Source organism: Rousettus aegyptiacus, unplaced genomic scaffold, assembly GCF_014176215.1.
Source record: "Rousettus aegyptiacus isolate mRouAeg1 unplaced genomic scaffold, mRouAeg1.p scaffold_m13_p_4, whole genome shotgun sequence".
Lineage (NCBI taxonomy): Eukaryota > Metazoa > Chordata > Mammalia > Chiroptera > Pteropodidae > Rousettus > Rousettus aegyptiacus.
In genome coordinates, this window is record NW_023416307.1 from 58791310 (window position 1) to 58814373 (window position 23064).

Genomic DNA, 23064 nt, shown 5'->3' on the forward strand with positions numbered 1-23064 from the left:
GGAGGAGGGAAGAGAGGTGTGTGTGTGTGATAGTAGCTACTAGGTTTGCAGCTCAATTGCAAGGCATCTCTCAGAGTGTCTAGACACCAGCTGCCTGGTAACCATGGGAACCCACTAACTTTGGCTGATGGGCTGAGGAGTAATGACTCTCAGGAGATATGGGTGGGGCATGGTGGTGGGGGCAGAGGAAGGAAGGTTGGGAGAGATGGCACAGAGAGTGTTAGAGTAATATGGGAGAGAGCAAGAGAAAACAAAACTCTCTTTGTGAAAGGGTTGCATTAACCTTGTTACCATTTTTCTCATGCACATTAGACATGTGGTGACAAGGTACAAATCTGCCATCCCCGGCAGGTGTCAGAAACCAGGTTGCTAAAGATGAATAGCTGAGCTGGAATGATTATATTCCCATCAACCTCCTGCCAGTGCCAAAGTATTTCCTCAGTAAACCAAAGCTTTCTACGGTAAACAGACACAATCAACAATTGTCTGGTCTGAGGAGTAGGAAATTCCAATCCCCAAGAATGACTGCCACTTTTACAAGCATTCAGCGAAGAAGATTAATCACAGCTCTTTATACCTGCAGTGCCCTCCCTTCCTGCTGCGCCCATTTTCCCTAGTCATATGCAAGGTTGGGCTGGTGGGTATTGGCAGAAACATTGAGAGAATGAGTTAGAAATGAGTTACCAGTTCAGGGCCAAACCATCAATCTTATAAACATGTTTTGTTTTCTTATTCATTTACAGATTTCTATAATCAGAGGTTTCCAATCCACAGATTTTGAAGCCTTACCCGTTGCTTTCTGTCACCCTGTTTCCTTCCAGTCCTTTTGATTGGGATTTTTAGGTAGTAATGGCACCATTACCACCACCCCTCTTGTCACCTAATTTTGTGACCATTTCCACACCCTACCCACATCTTTTCACCCCATTTCCTTGACTAACATACCCCCCAAGAACCTCTAGGCTCTTCGGTAATGCTGAGCAGGCTTTTCTCATGCAAGTTTGTCTACAGCTATAGAGACTAGATTTATTGTCTGCCTCACAGTGTTTTACCTTTACTCAGGCAACCTTATCCACCACAGTTAGAATGTAATAGAAGACCTAGTGGTTTTATTGGAGTCATCTGGTTCACAATACTGTTTATGTACATATACAAACATACATTCTGTGGATTTTTATGCAACGGTTCCACTGAAGAAATGCTCCTATGTGAAAACATGTCTCAATCATATTGAGCTATAATCAATATGTAGGCAAAACCAATATACTAAAAAAAAGGATAGTACAGGTAAATGCTTATTTAACTATAATTTATGATAACCAGAAATCTGTTGAATCCACCAGAGACTCTTCAATAGTCATTAAAGCTTGCATGACTCTGATTTGATGATTTAACGTGACAGAAAGACAGCTTGCTCCTAAGCAAAGATTTGGTTTTGCCATCTATTTCCAGTCAGGGAAGAATTCCCAGTGGTTTTGAATTGCTAAAATGGTTCTCTTTTTTGGAGATGTATCTTTTGCATGGGGAGATGAAACTGATTTTTCCTTATGAACTGTGTTCCCTATAGAGAGTAACTGTGAAGCAATGAGACTAGAACAAGGATCTGGTCCTCTGGTGCCACTGACACAGTCCATTTATAGTCACTGTCAAGCTGCCAACATCTTCCAGTCATTAGGAGGGATAGCATTGCCTATGAGTCACCAAAGAATTTGCAGGGGCAAAGAAAGATGAGGGAACATCTGCCCAGGTGTCAGAGGGGAATTTTCTTTAGTGGCCATAAGGGGTAAAGCAATCAAATGTCAGAGTGATTTGGGGTCACCTTTGCCACTTATGCATTGACCATAAGGGTTGACTCAGCTACTCTGACTAAGTAGTTATCTTCTTCTTTGCTTGTTAAATCAACCACATCGATTGAGCATTCACTATCTTTTCTAGTTGTTGTGTATATAGTAGTGTACCAAACAATCATAAAACAAAAAAATACCTTGTCCTCATGAAACTTATACTGTAAATAAAGAAGTAAAATCTATAGTATGTTATTTGGTGATAAGAGCCATGAACGACATAATATTCGGAAGGAGAATAGAGAGTTCTGGAATGAGGGTGGACTGACAATATCAAACAGAAAAGAAGACTCTTTGAGAGGTGACATGTGAACAGAGAGCTGAAGAAGGTGAGAGGGAGTAAAGTCTAATGAGCACCTAGAAGAGAAAGATTTCTAGGTAGAGGGAACGGTAAATGCAAATGCCCTAGATGCGAGCACACGTTGTTGTAGCAAGAACATCAGTATTGCTAGAACAAAGTGAGAAAAGGACCGATCATATCTGAGCAGGGGCCTAGTGGGAAGGATGTAAATCATGGAAGAAATCGAGGCCCTTTTAAGGACTTAGCTTTTAACAAAGTAAGATGGGTACTAGAGAAAGTGAGATGTACTCAGATTCTGGATATATTTTGAAGGTAAAGCCAACGAGGTTTGCTGACAGATTTAATGTTGTTAAAGAAAAAAAAAAAGTCAGAAATAATTCCAAGATACATGGCCTGAGCCTCAGGAAAAAATAGACTTGCCATTCCCTGAGATAAAGGAAGGCTTTAGAAGGAGCAGATCAGGGAGAAAAGACAGGAGTTTGGCTTCAAAATGGTTAGTTTGAGTTATCTATTGGATATACAAGTTGAAGTGTAGAGTAAGCAGTTGTTTGAAATGCGCTACAGATGGAACATTGGGATTTATCAGGATGTAGACTATTTTAAGCCATGAACTGGGAGAGAGGACCAAAGGAGTAAATATAAATGGAGAAGAGTATTCCAACATTTAGAAACCAGAAGATGAAGACGGAAGGCAAAGGAAATTAAAAGGGAACAGCCACTGTGTTAGGAGAAAAATTAGGAACAAGTAATATGCTGGATGAGCAGTAATGAAAATATTTCAAAGAACAGAAAGTGATCAGCTATCGAGGGCTATTGCTAGGTCAAAGAAGATGAGGCCTTAAAATCGACCATTGGACTTTAGCAATATGGAAGTCATTTGTGACTTTGGCAAAAGTTATTTCGATGGAGGGTGAGAGGGAAGGTATGATTGATGTGGCTTCGAGAGAGAATAAAAACAAATAAGTTGGAGATGGTGAGTACAGAAAGCTCCGGTTAAGAATACCGATTCAGGAGATACGCAGATTAAGTCTGAAACTGGAACCCACCTCTTTCCAAATGGGACACCTTGGGCAAGTTATGTGACCTTCCTGTACTTTGAGTTCTCCACTCTTCAAAAGATAGAGTCCTTGCAAACAAGTTCTATTATTGGCTCTGGAGACCGAAATAATAAAAACCTGTTTGAGCAACAGCTATGACAAAAATGCTGCCAGCCTTGATCTACTCTCATATGACAGATTTGGAATGAAACAACTCAAGGGTGTGTCATGTTTCATTTTCCACATAATGTAAGCTTCTGGTTTAAGAAAAACATAGTCTAGTGATCCAAAGTATTTAATGAATTTGAAGTTTTATAAGCATTAATCATCTCTAAGTCTGAATGATTCCAAAAGATTTTTTTCCTGATCACATTGAGCTCTAGTCGTAGTTCACACAAAGTTCTTTGAAACATATAAAATTCAAAATGTTAAGACACTGATATTTCTATGCTACAAAAACAGTTCATCTGGCATTCTGTCAAATAGACATCTTTATCAACTAACACTTCTGCATTACAATAAAAATTGACATTTCTGTAATGGCCTTGAAGCAGTTTATGATTGTGATTACTATACTTCTAATGTCATGTATATTTTATTATATCCCAAACCTTTCCTAATTGTAAATTCAATAACAACATAAGGACAATTATTAATCAAAACACTTGATTAAAACATTAACCAGAATGTTTCACTCTCCAATCACATTGGAGAACACAGAGTTTACTGTAAACGTGTTGTCCTTCTTTTATTTTGAGGACACCCAAGTTAAATGATAAGAGGACAATAAAAGTAATCATGTAAGGGAGCGGAAATGAGACCCTGATGTAGTCACACTCACTAGCCATGTGGCTTAAGATAAGTTGTTTAAGTTCTCTTGCTTCCGTTTCCTCTGTAAAATCTGTAAAAATGGGACTACAATATCTCTTATCATAGGGTCATTGTGAGATTTAAATAAGAAACTCCATGTAGAGAATTTAGCAGAGAGCCTGGCACAAGGCAAGTAGATGTTATCCATACTGTTATCATCATCAGTACTATTGTTGCTTTTGCATTTATTCTGTGGTGAGGACTTTTAATAACAGAAGACCAGACCGAAAACTAAGTAATTCAACACTATCAAATATGTATCAGGTTGGCTTCCAATGTTAATTAGGGTTTAAGTTAATATTAGAAATTTAGAGTCACCATTGTCTTTGTGAGGCAATCTCCATTAATTACGGGAGCTCAATAAACATACACCAGCATGTGATATACTCACATGAATTTATTCTAGATGAATGGTTTTCGGGGTGGGGGTGAAAAAACAATCTGGGCTACCTGCAAAGGCAGCCACAGCCACTCAAGGCTTCAAGAGACGCTCGCACAGTCGCCTGAATGACCGCGCCCTCCAGAAGTGACAGGGGGACAAATGGCCGCTGCCTCACTACACATTTCCCTTTCCATCTCCTCCACCCTCCCATCAGCCCAGCAGGCACGTGCCAGCAGTGAGCTGCCTGCCTCACTGGGATCCTCAGCTCCATTAATAAGCCCTGCAAGGCTGATAATTGGGGATTTGTGGAGCCTGCAGTCTTTCAATAAGCCAGGTTGTTATGGAAACCAGAGGCAGACCTCCATGTCCGTACTATTGATCCTGGGGAAAATAAAATAAAAGCAGAGTGTTGGAAAAGATCATTTCAATCCATCCTCTCTGCCCCTTATCATTTTATTTTAGAAGTTTGCTTCCAATTTGTACACACGAGAATTCGTAACTATTCTCTCTTTTGGGTCCCCCTCTGCATTCTCCTGAACAACTGAACATTTTTCCACCTCTAGCAAAACATCAGTTGAGCAGGGTACTACAGGAGCACCAGAGTAGACTCTCTAAATCTAATTTAACACTATGGTATTAATTCTGATTATTTGAGCCAGGAATTTAGCAATGAATATCAATACGCTTTCCCTGTTATTAAAAAAATAATAATAATAAATTAATAGGATTTTAAAAATGGCCTCAGAGTCTCTCACTGGCCTCAAGAATTATTGCTCTATAGCAAGGTGGCCATTGCCCATGACGAGTCATGGTATCATGTTCAATAAAAGGAGTGTCTGGCCTTCAAACTGTCAGAGTAAAAAGGGGACAGTTTTCTTGGACTACTTTTAAAAATTAGCTGACAACCTCCTTACAGTAAAATTCCGATTACTCCATCTGGTTAATAAGTTCTGGCATGATGCCAGAGCCTAACTGACTGGGAGGCCTATAAATAGCACAAAATGAGTTGGGCCTGGAGGCTGCGGTGGGCCCAGAATCATCCACTCCGGCCCTTACTTTGCAAAGACCAGAACACCATTGTTTCCTGCTGAACTTCCCATTTCTTCCCAGCAGAGGGCACCAGCGTAATTCTGTTCCCAGCTGTGGTGCCGGGGTGAGAGGCAGTCAGGAAAAAATGACCACAGGCAAGTAAGTGATGGATTCAATAGGGTAGAAACAACCTATGATGACTGGGTTGTACATTTAAACTGTCCTGAAATTAATTTTTACTTTCCAGTTCTCCCCAAATGATTAAAAACTCAGCCTAAATACTGTTCATTGACGCTACTTTATCAAATAAACCAAAGTTATTAGTCTTTGAATCGAATTAGTAAATGTGGATTGTACTTTGTGTAGACCTTGTAGACACATCAGAGTCATTCTTGGAGCAGCAATAATATAATAAAGTAAGAGCTTCGACCACTCTCTATTCACTGCTGCACTAAGAGTGAAGTTCTCTGACCACTTCGAGACTTTTAAGTAAGTGGATCCAGCATATTCCATCTCCCTCACACTGACACAAGTTACTATGGCTAATATCTTCACCAATACGCCATAGAAATGTTCATTTCTTTCCTTAGGACCCTACACTCTATCCTGACCTCTAAATTCCTTCTCTGCAATTATATCGCAGCTTGCACGCAGACACACACTTACATTGTTCCTTATTGGTTCTGGATTCTTTTTTTTTTTTTTCCTTTTAAGACTCTTACTTTTTATCCTCAACCAGATTGTAATTTCCATGACCACAGATTTCACTTTTATATATCTATATCTTTTATAGTGGCTAGTGTAACATGAAAAGTATACATACTAATAAATGCAGCCTAAAACCCTGAGTAAGTTTAATCTTTCATTAAAACACACACCTATACAACCTCTCCTAAGACTGAGAACAGTGGAGCTTATTCTGTGTGTGTCATGGTCCCAGCAGAGTATCTGATGAAATATAAGGACACAAGAATATCACCCATATACACATACAGTATAACATGTTACGGATAATTTCAAGAGATTAAAGGGCCCTCCTGAAGCCCACCTAATTCTCAGGTCTAGGTGATTTTGAAGTTTTCATTTAGGTTTAAGACTGTAAGATTGAACCAAGATTAGACAGTCGATAGCTGGTATTTACCTAGAAAGAGTGCTTTATCCACTTCCTTAGGGAACCCCAACATTTTCTACTGAATCCCTAGATTGCAGTTTCCGAGGGACCAATTACATGGAGCCTAAATTAATCCTAACATCACTACCTGGTAGCCTTGGCTGACATCCAGACGCAATCATTACTGTTAACGTAAAGACTTCATAATCTTGCTGAGCCACAAGGTAGGCCAAACAGAATAGTCTCTGGTTCCCAGAAGAGTCTGCAAATCATTATGTGTCTTTCTCATTGGCAATAAAACACATCCTATTTGCACATTAATTTCCTTTATAAAATCAGAAGTGTAGTGCCAAGAAAAAAAAAAGCTTTCTAATAGCTTCGGTTGAAAGAAACAAAAAGCGAGTGTGACTTTCTATTAGGCACTTACTATGTGTTCAATAAAACACTATATGAGGCATTTCACATGTGGTCTACTTAATACCAACAACCACCAAGTCCAGCAATGAGAATATATTATTTCACAGATGACAAAACTGATGTTGAGTTAGTGGCATAGAGCTGGTTAAGGAGTGAGCCTCTGATTCAAACAAAGACAGGTTCAATCCAACACCTGTGATCTTCATCCTGCACTGCAGGCCTCCAAGGAAGAGAGTTAGCTACATCTATGGCTGTTGCAATTTTCTGTCTACTGTTGCAGTATTTATTAAGTAGTGCACTTTTCTTTTGTAGCACTTTATACTCATTGAAATACTTTACTTGGGATCACCAAAAAAGGGGGGCGGGGAGTTCTCTTTATTTACTAGATGAAAGACTTTCTTCCATTGTTTTACCTATGGAAAGATGACAGAGAATCCTTGCTTTTGCTACTTCTAATTTGAAGATCTACCGAGAGGATCTCCATATGAGGAAAGGAAAGTAATGAGAACTACTTTTTTTTTTTTTCAGATTATAAGAAAAAAGTTAAAGTAAAACAATGTTTATTGAGAACCTACTCTGTAGAAGGTTCTTTAAATGTGTTACATTATTAAATTCTCACAACTGCTTAAGGTAGCATTATTATCTCCATCTTATGAATGAAGAGATTGGGGGTTAAACAAATCATGAAATCCACACAGCGAGAAACAGCTTTCCTAGGAAGCATTTGAAGTAAAAAAAAAAAAAAAAAAAAAAAAAGTTTCTGAAACATGCTTGAAATTCTTAATGTATTAATGTGAAAAAAGACCTACATTTAAACTTGTGCAATAATGAAGTTCAAGTTCTCTTTTCTTTTCCTGCCTGAAGCAAGCAGAGGCAGCATCACTTAGCTTGGTGAGGAAGCGGTGACTGGGGACTGATATTGCAGAGGGCCCTAACAACAGTGAGCCTGGTGTGTGTGGGGGTTGGGGCGGGTGTCTCTCCTTGGGGAGCTGGGCCCCATCTGCTACTTAGATCTGCTCAGAGACAGAAAATCCATTTGCCAGGGAGCCCTTTAGGGTCGGTCAGCTATTTATGAAGTCAAGAACAGGGAGTACTGGAGACAGAAGACACTTGAAAAATCATACCCTTTTACTAGAGAGGAAGGTAAATTTGCTCTGCCTCCAACAGAGAGTGTGTCAGCACCCGAGCTACAAGGAACCACGTCTCTTGGTACCTAGCTCTCAGGGCCTCTCCTGTGCTCTGCACTGCCCCTCCCAGTCCTGCTTGTCCCATGCTTCATGCTTTCTCCTTTAACTGTCCTTTCTCTTTTCTACCTTCTCTTCTTTCTCTACTTCCTTATTTTTTCTGCCTCCTCTGATACTTTGTTTCTGATCCTCTTCTACTTTTCTTCTCCCTCTCTTTAAGGTTCTCCCATTTTCTATCCCATTCTTCTTTCATTCTACTTCTCCTTCCTCTTCCTTTAGTGAAGAGTCTCCACTCACATTCCACCTAGTTCTTCCTAGGGGCCCAAACTTATTTTCACACTCCAACCAGTTTTCCTTTTGAGTCAAACACCCTCATCCAGACTCAGAGTGTCTGGGTGCTTGGGTGATGTTCAGAAGTAGGTCATAGAAAAGAGGCTGCTAATCTATAACATCTAAAAAGAGCTAGGCTACGAGCAATAAAAATGGGCTGTTGCGTGAAAAATTCTTAGCTCCTTTTGTGGGCTTTAAATTGAAAAAATGAAATGATTCTTTCCCTTTCTCAAACTGTTTATGAAGAGAAATCTCTCCGTAGGTAAAAATTCATATGTGATGGGCTCCATTCTGAGCACTGGATTTGCTCTGCTGAAGGATTCTAAGCCCCTTCCTCTAAGGAATGGAACATCTAGTGAGAAATAGATAAATAAGTCATTTTATATAGATATATACAGTCATTTTAGGTACTGAAAGTGACATGGAAAAGACATGTAAAACTGATAGGGCTGGCAGGGGTGTGGCACCATTCTAGTCAAATGGTGAGGGAAGTTTTCTCTGAGTAAGTAACATCCCAGTGGACATCTGAGAGCTAAGAGGCAGCTGTGGGAAGATCAAGGGAAAAAGCAAAGGCAAAGGCCCTGAGGTAGGAACAAGCTGGATTGGTTCTAGAGACATTAAGAAAGATAGTATGGCTAGAGAAGAATGAAAAAGGTAAAACAGAAGGACATAAGATCAGAGAGATAAGCAGAAGTTAAGTCTTACGTGGCCTTTAGGCCATGGTAATAATTTAGATTTCATTTAGGTTGTAAAAAGTAAGCTTTGGTAGATTTTATGTAGGATATTTATATGGCTAGATATAAGTTTGTAGCTTTGTGTAAGTGGTCCTCAGAGCCATCCATTAGAAATTTAAAAAATTAGTTGCAGCCTCTTCAACCCGAAGCCTAAGATTATCATGACATTATTAGATTTATTCCTCTTATCCAGATGGGTTGATTCATATGATATTAATCATTCAAGTGACATTTAGGATGCTAATATCTGGAGTTAAATAACAACTGGCGCCATTCCCCTTAAGTGTTTTCCTTTTTGTCCCCCTTTCAGGCTGGCATAAACAGCTCTCATCCCCTGGGGATGAGGGGTGGGACAAAGAAAGGTAACAGACATTCTTAGAATTCTCAAGACAGATTTTGGGCTTTAGCTTTCTAGGAATTATTTTTGTAAATATTTCAAAATAGATGGCATTCCTTAAGTGGTATCTCATCAGAGAGAATGTGTTGTTTATGTAATTTTGTTGCAAACTGGAATCAAACTAAACAATCTTATTGTATTATTAGTGTTTCTTTTTCCTAAAGGCCCAAAAGCCATGGACGTAGTAATTTTACTTGGCTTTGATTAGTAGTCTTGGATGACTCACCTACCTGTCATTTGTTTATAATTCGTACTATAAGCAAATATTAGAATTTGAATAATTCCTATTATCTATCTGGGAAGATCATCTGTTTGTAAAATAGACAATTGGAGCTAAGTATAGAGTGGACTCCTGAATGAAAAGATGAGTTCTGAATTATCTTCAGTTAAGTTGTATTCATGCCAAAATTCTAGGACTTTTGAAATTGGTCTTAAGTTCAGAACAGTAATTTTCAATAATTATTAGTTAAAATGTCAAAGTTTTACCAAAATTTAAAAACAGTCAGTGGGTGGGAGAGGATTGTGGGATTGTGGAGTACCCAGATCTCTGCCAGTGTGGCCTCTGCCAAACGACCCAATACTCATAAGCTGCTTCTGAAGTGCTTAGAATTCCTGGGCTCCAAGTGCAAGGAATTACAAGGCTCCAAGGAATACAATTCAAAATTCACTAATTCAGTGTTATAAAACAAGGCCTTAGAAAATAAAATTTCCTTGGGTTTATTATTTATAGAACATGTTTTATAAAACATGGCTTCAATATTATATGGAATCAAAATAAAATAGAACATTGTTTAATGTGCCTTACACTGCTGTTAGAGGTTACTCAGACCAATCCTCTCTGACTAAGCAAATGAACTGTGAGGACAGAGGTGTTCCTGTTGACTTTCCGAATACTACACATAATTTACTTGTAGTTATCCATACTCATTGCAAACACCAGCTTCAGTGAGTGAGACGGATTTGGACTTGACATTGACTGTCTGCTGGCCATATGTAGAAAGTCATTAACAGAGAATTTTCCTAAATTTGTATTTTCAACGTGTGCTTCACAGCCAGGAGAAGGTCCATGTGGCAAGGGGTGAGGTGGGGGAGATAGAAACAGAATAACGGGAGCTCTGGGCCTCTCCAGCCATCTCCACTTTTCCCGCCATTCTCACCAGATTAGCTCTCTTTTGAGTCTCGATAGATAGATAGATAGATAGATAGATAGATAGATAGATAGATAGACAGATAGATGGATGATGTCAGGAAAAAAAGTGCAACATTTCCTCTTCATTGGAAGTTAGAAAAGTCAGCAATGGCTACAGTTCAATCCTCCCTGAATCTGTCTCTGAAAAGATAAAAAAGCCTTTTGATTCATTAAAAAGATGCGGCTCAGATCACGCTTTTGAGGACAAAATTTTATCCCTCCAGTACAATTATTTTCCTAATGAATAACAGGTATAATTTCAAATTTTATCTTTTAATAAATGTCTAACTCAACAGAAATTAGTTCTCAAGGCATCATATATGTATGTATATAAGTAATGAGTGTTATAAACAGATATTTATATACTTCTATACTGATATATTGTTTGGGAGCTGATGATTACTATTTCAGTATTTTAGAGTCACCAAAATTAAAATTTATTAAATTATTAAAATATATTGGTTTGGGGCATGATGGAGCTGGCTCACCCTGGCTACTGAGAGCAAGTTGTTAGCATCACTTCCCAATTGTGTGTTCAGTGACAACTCATCAGTAGCTTGAAATTGGCCATAATAGGAGTATTTATACCATAGGGATTGGCAAGTGATATAAATCAGGGCTTTTTGGGTTTGGAGTATTTTTTCTCTTTTTAAGAGAGTCAGTTTACCAAGTACATCATTGCAGATATCTATTTTTTTTTTTTTTTTACATTGTAACTAACATACACCCATGTGTAATCATCATGCACCTCAGGGCAAATGGCCTGACAATGACTACAATGAACATGGTGAAGAGAAATATTATTCTATAATACCTTAAAATGTGATGAAGTTCTTTTTAACTCATATTTCAGACTAACCCTATAATGGAGACTCCTGACGTGATAAACATGTAACCAGAGGTACAGCCTAATCTTGAATATGAAAAAGTTTCTTCATTTGTTGATTGGTACTCTTGATGAAACCTGCTTTATCATTAGAAAAATAGAGAAGGGTCTCGCCTCATAGAAGTTAAAAAGCAGTATGTAATTCGACAACTGCACTGACCTTCAGTCCAGACCAGTATCAGTGTCCTACAGATACAGTGGTGTATCTTAAATGTCTGTTTTTCTGCTGGGGTAAAAAACATAAATAAATAGTTAATCAAAAGGCGGCCGGGTTTTGCTTCATTTTCTACCCTTTGCCTTTCCTTTCTTGAAAACTGACAAGAAAAAAGGAAACTGACTTGTATCTTCCAATAAAAGCCAGGCTCTCCTATCAACCTACCGTGTTTAAGCCATCCATATTAAAGGAGAAAGGAGAGAAACCGAAAGATTCCACTGCTGCTATTCTTTCTAAAAAGATCAAATTGCACCAAAGGGAAGAACGCAGCAACCACATTGCTAAACTCTGGTTTTCTCAGTCCTTTAAATTGGACTAGAGACAGTTTCACAAAGTGGGGCCCTGCCTATCTTTTTATCAAATACATGAGAGTTACTTCAAGTTACAGTTTATATGTGAGGAAAAATCTGTTAACCTCCCACTCCAATGTCCCCTGTGGTCTGTAGTCTGAACAGCTCACAAGCTGTACACAAATTATGTTTGTATTACCGTGGGAAAGGAGAACAGGTGACAGGAATGAGAAAGCCTACTTTCTGGTCTCTGTCCCAACACTGTTGGTTTGGAAACATATTAACAATTCATCCTATAGTGGGGCACAGCAGGTTCAGGAGACTCTTTACACCTTGTAAAGATTACTTAAACATGTCAGATGAGAAAAAGACGCCAAGGAACCTGGCAGATCATTCCTTCCCTGGGTATACCTGTCACATACTGGCAAGAGCCACACACACAGGTCATTCATGGGGCTGTAATGAAATTAATCACCTGCTTTCAGAAGGGAGCAGCCCTGGTTTCCTCTAGTTCTCGGTATGTTTCTAAATGTAACACAAAATGCTCACACTGGTCTATGAAGCTCTAAGTGATTTGAAATTTGGCTAACACAAGCATGACAGAATACCCCTGAGTAACAACAAAACTTTCCGGGGAGCTTCTGTATTCAGATTCTGAAATAGCAGAAAGGTTGACAGCAGCCCAGGTTTGTTTGAACAAATGTCTTTCTCCCCATCACTTAGAGTCTGCACATAAGGTTAGAATGAGTCATAGCATGAGCATTGTCGAAATGATAGTGATTTTGAGATCTCCTATCCAACATTTTTGTTTTATGAAAGGGATAACTCATACCCAAAGAACTCAACAAATTTGTTTGCATAGAATTTTAACTTTAGAATCTAGTTTCCTGGGTCAGCCTTGGACTTTCTCTAATATAATAATAACATTGTTCATTCAGTTGTAACTCGTTCATCAAATACCTACTGTTTTCTATTTCCCAATCATTGTTATAGGGCAAGGGATCCAGTGATAAATAAAACCGCAATGAGCTACTTTTTTGACTGAGGGTTAATTTTCAATAGCTGCTGCTGTATTTGTATTTTTGTATTAATTTGAATGAAAGGTCATTTCTTGAGTTTTTTTTGTTTGTTTGTTTTAAATAAAAAGATATCTTTTTTCATTAGATACATGTTGCCCTTCAAGATTGCATTGAGGTAATATCTACACCAGGAAGTTTTCCTGGATTATTGTCCACTAGTTAGTGTAAGCAGGACTTTAATTTTCAGACACAATGTATTTTATCATAGATAGCCTTAGTCTTAACTTCTAACTCTCCCCATTGCATCATAGATTTATAAACACATGCTGGTAACACAACCAACAGAGAAAGAAGCGTTACTCTCCGCACATGCCCTCAGAGAGACGGAGAGATGATTTTGAAGCCATCCTCTACTCCTTGTTGGCCTGAAGAATGAAGAAAACTGGTAGCTTATTGTTCTTCCAGATTTTCTCTGACAGCTTGAACTCTTGGGCAGGCCTCACCCTGAATACTGAATCTGCATGCATGTGTGCATACATGTTTTTAAGTTGGCAGAAGGGTATGCTACAGGCATGGACACAGTGCGTATGCATATCTAAATTATATTATTCAGTTTTCCATACCCCCCCCCAAAGCAATAAAAAGAGTCCTGAAGGGTCATACAAATATTCTTCTCCATTCTCTCTGAGAGACACACACATTCACGATGCGCCAGGAAGGTGTATGGTTTCTGGTTTCTCATATCTAAAATATTTCACCAATTCATACCAGAATTTCTTTTTTAAAGTAGCCTCAGAACCTATTTGACTATATCTATGTCACCAGGAAAGAATGTTAATATTGAGCGTTATTCATAAGGAAACTCTAATAGCCTTCATAGGGTACTCTTTTGCCCCTTAATATACCTTAAGAATTGTAGCTTCCCTTCCAAATAGAATGGTATGAGATGATCAAACTGAAATTTTTTACCTTCCACAATCCCATAATTCATGATTGGAAGGTTGAAAATGTCTTAAAATATGACAATTGCTGAATAATCACATCTAACTTGCACATCATCTATATCATTTTTTCTAGGGATGTTTATAGCCCAATTCTAAAGACATAGGCCTGTTAGCTAATTTCACAAATGGTTAAAGGTCCCATTACTGCAACTGTAGAGTGAATAAAAGAATCGGAGAAAGTCGTAGTAGGCCTATCCATATAATTCTTACATTTTAATGACACTCTACCAACAAAATTTTTAAAAGCTATCAACCACAATTATCTCTCAGATGCATCCATTGCTCTACACAAGAATCTAATGCTTAATGTACTCTCAAAGTTGTTTTAATTACTTTAATGAAATAATATGGGTATAAAAATAAATTAATAATAAATTAGGTCTAAGATGAAAATGAAACTGTTGACAGCCAATAACTGCCGTATAGCTATAGCTTTCCATCTCAGAGACAGAGTTGAGAAGGTTGTAAGCAAGACTCCATACCACGTCAGAAAACACCACTGTTGGCTCTTTATTTTCAGTCCCAAGTGTAAGGTGGGTGAGAAAATTTCATTGAGATTTTCTTGCACTCTCATGAGCCTCTTGTATAATCATAAACTTTTTTAGAGTTGACTCTTCCTGGATTCTTTGCCCCTTTATCCAGACTTATCTACTATCAGCCTTATTCCCCAAACCCACCATCTAATAGTTTAGAAAATAAGGGAATACAAAAAAGTAAAGATGGTTGATTAAGAGGCCATATGCACATACTTCAAAGATGCCTCTTTAACATACCATTGTGGAGCTAGAAGGCAGAGAAGACCTACTTCAACACACTTACTGTATAAATGTTGGAACTAAGCCCAAAGGGTAGAAAAGTTGGCTTTAAATCATCAACAGAATCTGAACAGAAACCCAGATCTCTTGATTTTAGGTAGTGTTTAGTATATTATGCTAAAGGCACAGAGCATGGCACTATATACTTCCTATAAGATACTGGATCTATTAAAAACATGATACTATTCATATCCTTAAGAACAAAAAATTTATGGGCAATTCTTCTTAAAAAGCCCAGAAATAAATTATTTGCTTAGAAAGCCAAGCTTTATTGCTATGAGATCAATAACTGACTAAAGCTTTTTTTGAAGAAGAAAATTATTCAAATTTTCTTGATTATATGAATTGGTCTGAGGTTCAGCATCTGATGCGGTCATTTTCTTATGGCACAAAATTCAAATATGACTAAGAGAGCTGGCAAAACTTGCACATCCATTTCAAACCTTCCCCTCCTCTTTAAGCAGGCTCTAAACCGTATAATCAGGTCTTATAGCTTTAAACAGTACTATTGACTTCCTTCTTCCCTTCCTTTTATGTCTGGTTATAGAAAACTTTTCATTCTTTATTTAATAAAGCTATGATTGTAAGAAAATATTAAGAGTGATGATTACTCAGTGCTTTTAGTCCATTAGATTGAGTGCTCTGCTCTCTCTCCATGTTTAGCCAAATGGACTGTGTAACACTTGCTGCTCATGGTTCTTTCTCCTCTTCCTTTTCATCCTTCTGGGATTGTGTGTGTGTGTGTGTGTGTGTGTGTGTGTGTGTGTGTGTGTGTGTAGAGAAAAAAGAGAAAAAATATTTGATGAATATTCATTAGCATCTGAAATATATTCTATATTTTAAGACATATTGTTTGATTTTCAGTTCTAAATATAGTTTCACCACTTTAAAATCAGGGAAGTTATCAACATGCCTTTCTGTTTATTTGCTTCTTTATAAGGTGATAATAGTTATTTAACATGAGCAATGAAAAAAATGGATCAAAGGCCTCACAATATGAATTTCTTCACTCTAAAACACATTTCTTTTTCTTCTGTCACTTACATTTTTTAAATTGAAGAGATGGCGATTGCTTTCCAATATGCCCTAAGTTATTTATATTGTTTTAGTTATAAATGTAAAGGTATCAGGGCCCTTTGGAAATGGACTTGCCAAAAGGAGGTGAACTATAAACAAAAATTTTAAAAGATATCACTTCTTATAAGCCAAATTTAGGGTAGGTAGCACTTAGAAATTCCTTTCATCTGATTGAGACCTGAAATTTCCATTTCTAATTTTTAGTTCTCCTGGAATATTTAATGGAGCAAGTATTATTAATGTTAAGAACAATCAATTTTGACTGAACTTTACAGCTCTCTTAGGCCTAATAAAACAATACTTGAAGGATCTTCAAACTAAGAACCCACGACTCAGAACTAGTTTAATATTCCCAATAATTTGGGGGTGATGGGCCTACAAGGGAATTATGACCAGGGACTCATTTGTTACCAGATACCAATCTGTAAATATGAGTCTGGAATATCCAATTATACAAATGAGGGGGGTTTTCTTAGATTAGGACATGATGTTGAGATTCTTAAACATCTCTCTTGTCTTTGTTTCTTCCAGACTAGTACTTGTGGCTGTGCCAGGGTTCCACGTGTAACGTCTGTGATCAGGCAAGGTTAGTCTCCTGGTTTAGCTACTCGCTAGCTGCTGACAGTGGCTAGGGACTACTATCTCCCTAAATCCCAGATTCCTCATACGTAAAGGGGAAGGGTGAATTATGGTACTTACACCACAGAGTGGTTATGATGATTAAATGTGATAATCCCCACAGACCACTTAGCACAGGGCCTGTCACTTAATAAATGCTCATTAAGTGCTACCAGTTTATAGAAACTTTGCATTTTAAACCTTGAAAAAAAAACTTTTAAAAACCTATTATCCTGGCCTCTTCTTTTGAAGATGAGACAACTGAGGGCCAGAGAGAAGCAGTGACTCGCTTGAGATCTCACAGCTGGTTAGTGGAAATATTAAGACTAGAATCCTGGTCTCCTTATTCTAATCCAAGGTCCTTTCCTCTGCATTATCTCACAGGACGTGCAGGACAGAGAATGCCTGAGGAAAGCCCTGGTCGATATTTCTTACCAATAATCAAAAAGTGTCACAACTTCTAACTTAAAGAGAAAAATGCACGAATTGACGTAGAACATAGCACCTTAAAGAGAGGTAAGTAACTGCAGGGCTGAAGTTAAAGGGAAGATTTAGAGGTCTATCAATTTGACCCCTGTTTTGTCACCGCCTATGCCTGTGAACACAATACCCATTTACTTTGCCCCTGTTCTTGAAATATAAAAGTGGAAAGGAAAATATTATCAAATGCCACTGGATTGTTGTCAAGAAAAAGCCAATAAAAATGATTACTGTAGCAGTATAAAAGTGTGCCATAAAAGCTTAATAATCAACAGCATTTAAGCGGCGTGCCACTGAGCATCTGACGGGGTGCCCATGTTTTATAGACAGCGTTTACGGACTTTCACAATCCCAATTTTCACTCTTTATGAATAGTGTATAAATTTGGGAAGTGGTTGAAACCACATTTCAAATCAAAACTGTTTATGAGGCACCCTGCTAAACAAGTGTAAATATCCTCGGGAAATGTCACATGTAACACAGAGCTCAGTGGAAGTGGATCTAGCTTCTGAAGAGATAAAAATGTTATGAATGGTTACCTCAGGACTTAGAAAAACATTGGTCTGGGGAACACATAGAATTTCCCCAAATTGGAACTCTGGCCTGGGTATTTCACTTTCTCACACATAGTTATCATCCCAGAAACCATAAATATTGCGTCTATTCTCTATCCTAGTAATTTAGCTATAGAGGCACACATTATATAAAAACTTTTTACAGCATGTATCAAACTTCAAGAAGTAATGTCTCATTCACATTTTGTCCCACAGTGCCTTGGCATAGCGAAGCACCTCATACTTATTGGCAGAATTTAATTGAGTTGAGATTACTGTGAATGTTTTCAACACCACTACCTGAATTTCATCCCACCCCCACTACCAAATGAGAACTCTAAGATCAACAACCATATCTTACTCATCTTTGTGACTCCAATGGCTATCATAGTAGAAAGTTAATATAAATGGAAAGAAAAAAGGAAGGAAGGAAGGAAGGAAGGAAGGAAGGAAGGAAGGAAGGAAGGAAGGAAGGAAGGAAGGAAGGAAGAGAGGGAGAAAAGAAGGAAGGAGAAAAGGATGAAGGAAGCAAACAAGAGAAGAGAGAGATAAGGAGACATCAAGTTAATTTTTCTATTCAGAGAATGACAAATAAAACCCTCCTCTTTCTCAGATCATTCTTAATGACCCCAATTAGAAAGAGATAATGAGACCACAAAAATAAAACACAGCCAAGATCGACAGATAGAAAATCTAGGGTAACTCAGAGTTACACTTCCTACTAGTGTATGCAAGTACCCTGTGGCAGCCACCCAGTTAACATCTCTGATTTTTAGCCACCTGGATATGCTACCATGGTAATATTACATCACCGAATAGGGCCACAGCAGAAATCTTGGAGTCTTCTACTGAAAAAAGTCAAAAGGATATCATGGAGAAGAGACATAAAAGAGAATTATTTCACTGAGAGCCCAATGGGCACAGTGACACTGTTCAGGAAGAGACATCAATCACATAACCACTAAAGAAGGTTTGCCAGTTATCTCCTCATGGCTGAAGAAAGGCAATGTCTTAGAGATGCCTACATACTCGTCTTTCTATAAAGGAATCATCATAAAAAATGCACTAAAATCTTTTGGTCATAGGCATGTTAAGAGATGGGCAGACAGAGTGGCAAAGCAAGGATATATTTGGAGGATAAAATTTTAAAAAATGAAAGAAAAAACAACCAACTCCAAACATTCTAATACAAATGGCATCCATCTGTAACAAGCCCACAAATAGTAAAAGAAGTAAAATAAATAACATATTTATAATTTACAAAGCATTTCCATATGTATTTTAAAAAGGAAGGGCATATCATGGGCACATCAGATTTGGTACGAAATTTTTGACCCTCTTAACTGACAGAAATTAGTGTCTTGAATTCTCTCTTTTGACTTGTTCTCACTAGCTCCACTCCACTGTCTCAAATTATCTCTCTAGGCAGTCATAAAATCCTAAAGCAACCGAAGGTAACCATCTATTTCCAAATAGTAGAGCCCAATCAGAAATTCTGTTATTTTAACCTGGATTTTTAAAAATTCAATGGAAGATAGAGAAAAATGCCATACAGGGTCCCTGGGAATTTGGGCCAGAGATGCTGTGATCGATTTCCTTGTCACCTCTAGTTTCTGTTATTCCACAAAACTCACCATATCTGAGTAATTTGTGCTTGTCACATACAGCAGGCAAGGCTAATAGACACATCAGTTCAAAAAGAAACTACAGGCAGCATTTCAGGATCTAACCCACAGGACAATACTTAGCCAAAGCTCAGAAACAATGTAAAATAAATTGCCCTTTGTGGTTACCTTCAAGTTGAACTTTACCTACCCCTTCAATTACCTTTCAAGGCACATAATAAAGTCAGACTAATTGAGACGTTTTTCAGGTAGAATTCATATAATTTAGGACAGAGCACAGTTTGTTTTCACTGACCAGACACATTTTAAATCAAATAAGCGAGTATTTGATTTAAAATAAGGAAGATTGTTAGAGGATTATATGAATGAGTGAATAAATTATCTATAAATTAAATCTAGTCAATTTTTATGCATTCGATATTTGACATTTGTTGAGCATGTACTATATAAAATATTTTATTCATTTGGATTATCATATCTTGAAAAATAACAAAATAAAATATTCTTAAACTTTTATTAGATTTTAGCCTTTTCATTGATTTATCAACAGTCCTTTTTATTTATCCAAAACATGATGGTATACCTAAAATCACATCATGTCTTTCTGTCTATGCTCATGACTTCAGAAATCCCAGTTTAAGAAGATGGTCTGAGCAATGTCATAAATTTTCTATATTGTAAAAAGCAGGATTAATTTCTAAGATTTATGAAAATGACACAATAGGTAATCTGTCAAGTGATTTCCAGCTACCATGTCTAAGGCTAGACTCTTTAACCTCAAGAAAAGTAGTTAACAAGGTTTGTTCTGTTGAGTAAATTAAAACCAACATCACATTCTTTACACATGCCTTACCTTTTCCAGGGAAAATTCTCATTTTATTAACCCCAAGGCCTGGCCCCTGAGGCAGGTATGTAGTTACAATAAAGATTTAAAATGAGTCACTGATAGAAAGAGGTGTATGATTTATCTAGAGCTAGAAAATGCTAATAACAATAATAATATAATCTGGCTTCTTACAGAATTTGGGGGTAAGATGAACGAGGTAGACCTGAAAATATCTAAAATAATCATCTGCCAACCTGTAGTACCTAATTTAGAGAAATGAAAATCAAAGCTAATGTCTAATAATTACTTTCTCAATCTAACAATTAGAGGCCAAAACATTTCCCAGAATGTTCCCGTGGAGTAAATCTTTTCCCAAGGGCACACATGGTCCAGTCTACATTTGGGTCCTTGGGCACATCATGGGTTAACCCCATGAATTTCTAAAGGAGTAAACCCAACCTTTAAACTGGCACTGAAGCAACTCCACCTTTAAGGCCTTTGGGGCTAAAAAATACTCATCGCTCATATGAGGCTAGAGAACGTCCCCGGAGGGTGTTGACTGTGGATCAGATCTGTTAAGTTAATCTTTCTCTGAGAACTCTCTATTTCAATTCTGTACAGGGTCTTCGAGCAATAATAGTGAAAATACTCCAATTTTCAAGTAAAAGCTCTAAACCAAAGGGAATCCAGAACCTTCTGGTAATCGTAGTCAATCCTCAATCATTTATGCATGTGGTGGAAAGTAGCGTTTTCAAAAATAAAATGATAATTTATGTTTGACTCCACAACATGTTTTATATTTGGGGTTTTTCTTTTGTTTTTGGCAACTTCAACAGACTTATTTTCCTAATTAGTTTGACCCCGATTAATGTTACAATTAATATTCTCTGAGCGTCACACACATACGCACGCTACTCACCAGTTGATGGTGGGGAGAATGCACAGTGACATATTGTGGGATAAGGGAAAAGTGGTCTGAGGTTATGTTTTTGCTGCCGGCAATTCATAAACCAGATCATCTGAATCAATAAGGAGTTGGCTATATTTATAACGGGCACTTTCTAGAGCCAAAAAATCACATTAGCTAATTGTCATCCATAAAATATATGTGGCCTCAGTAATTACTTATTAAACTAAGCATAACCAGCATGCAGAATATTAAAAAAAAATAAAAAATACAGGATTACTTAGTTTTACTGTTTATGCCAATCCAATTAACAAGATAATTGCTAGATCTGTCTAGTACAAACCTGTCTGAGTTCCCTCTCAGTCTTCGAGATATTTGGGAATATAAGTGGCCAGAGTTAGTTCACAGTCCTGCCACTTTGGGACATTAAATACAGCCCTCCTTGATTTCCTGAAAATACCTTTCTAGACGTTTTCCCTCTCCCTTGATGGCCCAGGTGGCCTGGCTTTCCAAATAGGCTCCACTGGGCTGCCCACGTATGGCCTTTGACCCTCGCAGTTACTCACCTATCTTCTCCTCCGCTTGGCTACTCTCCGAAGTCTCCGTTGGAGGCTGGGCAGTTCCCTTGGTGGCAGCATCCTCTGCAGCAGGGGTGGTGGCAGCAGCAGCAGCAGCAGTGACAGCAGCAGGCACGTCGGCTTGTTTAGGCTCCTCCTTGGCTGGGGCGTCTTCCGCCTTGGAGGACTGCGAGTTGTCAGTGGAAGCTTTAGTGGCACTTTCTGTCTCAGCAGAGCTGGCCTTCTCCTCTGAGGGGGCAGGAGCCTGGGGGGCCGCCTGCTCTGCCGCAGCATCAGGAGCGCTCTCCGCTTTCTTCTCCTCTGCAGGAGTTTCACCTGCTTTGCCGGTCTCCTCGGGCTTGGGGCCAGTGGTTGAGGCTGCTTCAGTGGTGGTGAGACCTTCTCCCTCCTTCTTCTCCATGCCATCAGCAACAGGGACTTCATCCTTCTTCTCACTCACTTCAGCCTCAGCAGCTTCACCCTTCTTCTCTCCTTTGAGCTTTTTCCTCGTTATATGTCCACGGAAGCTAGCCTGAATTTTGGTGGCAGCCTTATGAGCTTTATCTTCTGGTTTGATGCCATCTTGTTCGATCTTTTGGTCTTCATCATTTTTTTCAACCTTTGTGGAGAAAACGGGCCGGGCCGGGGAGGGGGGGAGGGAGGAAGAAGAGACAGAGTGAGGTTTTCTTTTTCTTTTTCCTGCAAATCACACCATTCAACAAATATTTGTTGCATTATTTATTCTGTGGCAGGCACAGAAATCAACAATACCTCAGAAATTCGAATCAAGCTTCCTTTCTCTCCATGATGGAGAATTGAATAGAAAACACTTTTTTTTTTTTTATGGGAAAACTCATGTCCTTTTGGCCTTCTAGAATCATTGGCATTATTTTATATGTATACCTTTCCTCAGTTCAATGTCTCTCCATTACCATAATTAAAACAGCCCTTTCTATAGAAGTACCTTGATAATTCAAATCACATTCACCCTAGGTTATCATCAAATAAATCTAAAAGTTTATGCTTTTTCACAGTTTCTGAGAGACTCTGTAAACTTCATGATTTAAAAAAATATTACAGAAAAGTCTGATTTTTTTACCCAAGATTTTGGTTAATTCTGGTCAAGAAATCAATAAATTGGGGGCAAAGAGTATGGTAAGAGTTTAGAAAACAAATTCCATCAGGGTTTTTGTGCAACAAGAAAACAAGTTCCAGGGCTTTGAAGGTTTGGTCCAGAATGTGACAATTCAGATTGCTGGTCACAAAATGATGTCTAATTCCCCAGCTGTGGGTGGTCCAACACCAGTAATCAACATACCAGACCTTCAAAATTTGAAGACAGAAAATAGTCATTATTATCGAGTTAA

The 23064-nt window shown here is 38.2% G+C and overlaps 1 protein-coding gene across 1 annotated transcript in view; it reads right to left on the reverse strand.

Moving 5' to 3' along the window:
* The window catches only part of GAP43 (growth associated protein 43), a 94746-nt gene that overhangs the window by 18379 nt on the left and 53303 nt on the right, over nt 1-23064 (reverse strand). Inside the window, exon 2 of the mRNA XM_016137796.2 lies at nt 21707-22316. Coding sequence (XP_015993282.2) covers nt 21707-22316 — 610 coding nt within the window. The remainder of the gene's footprint in view (nt 1-21706; nt 22317-23064) is intronic.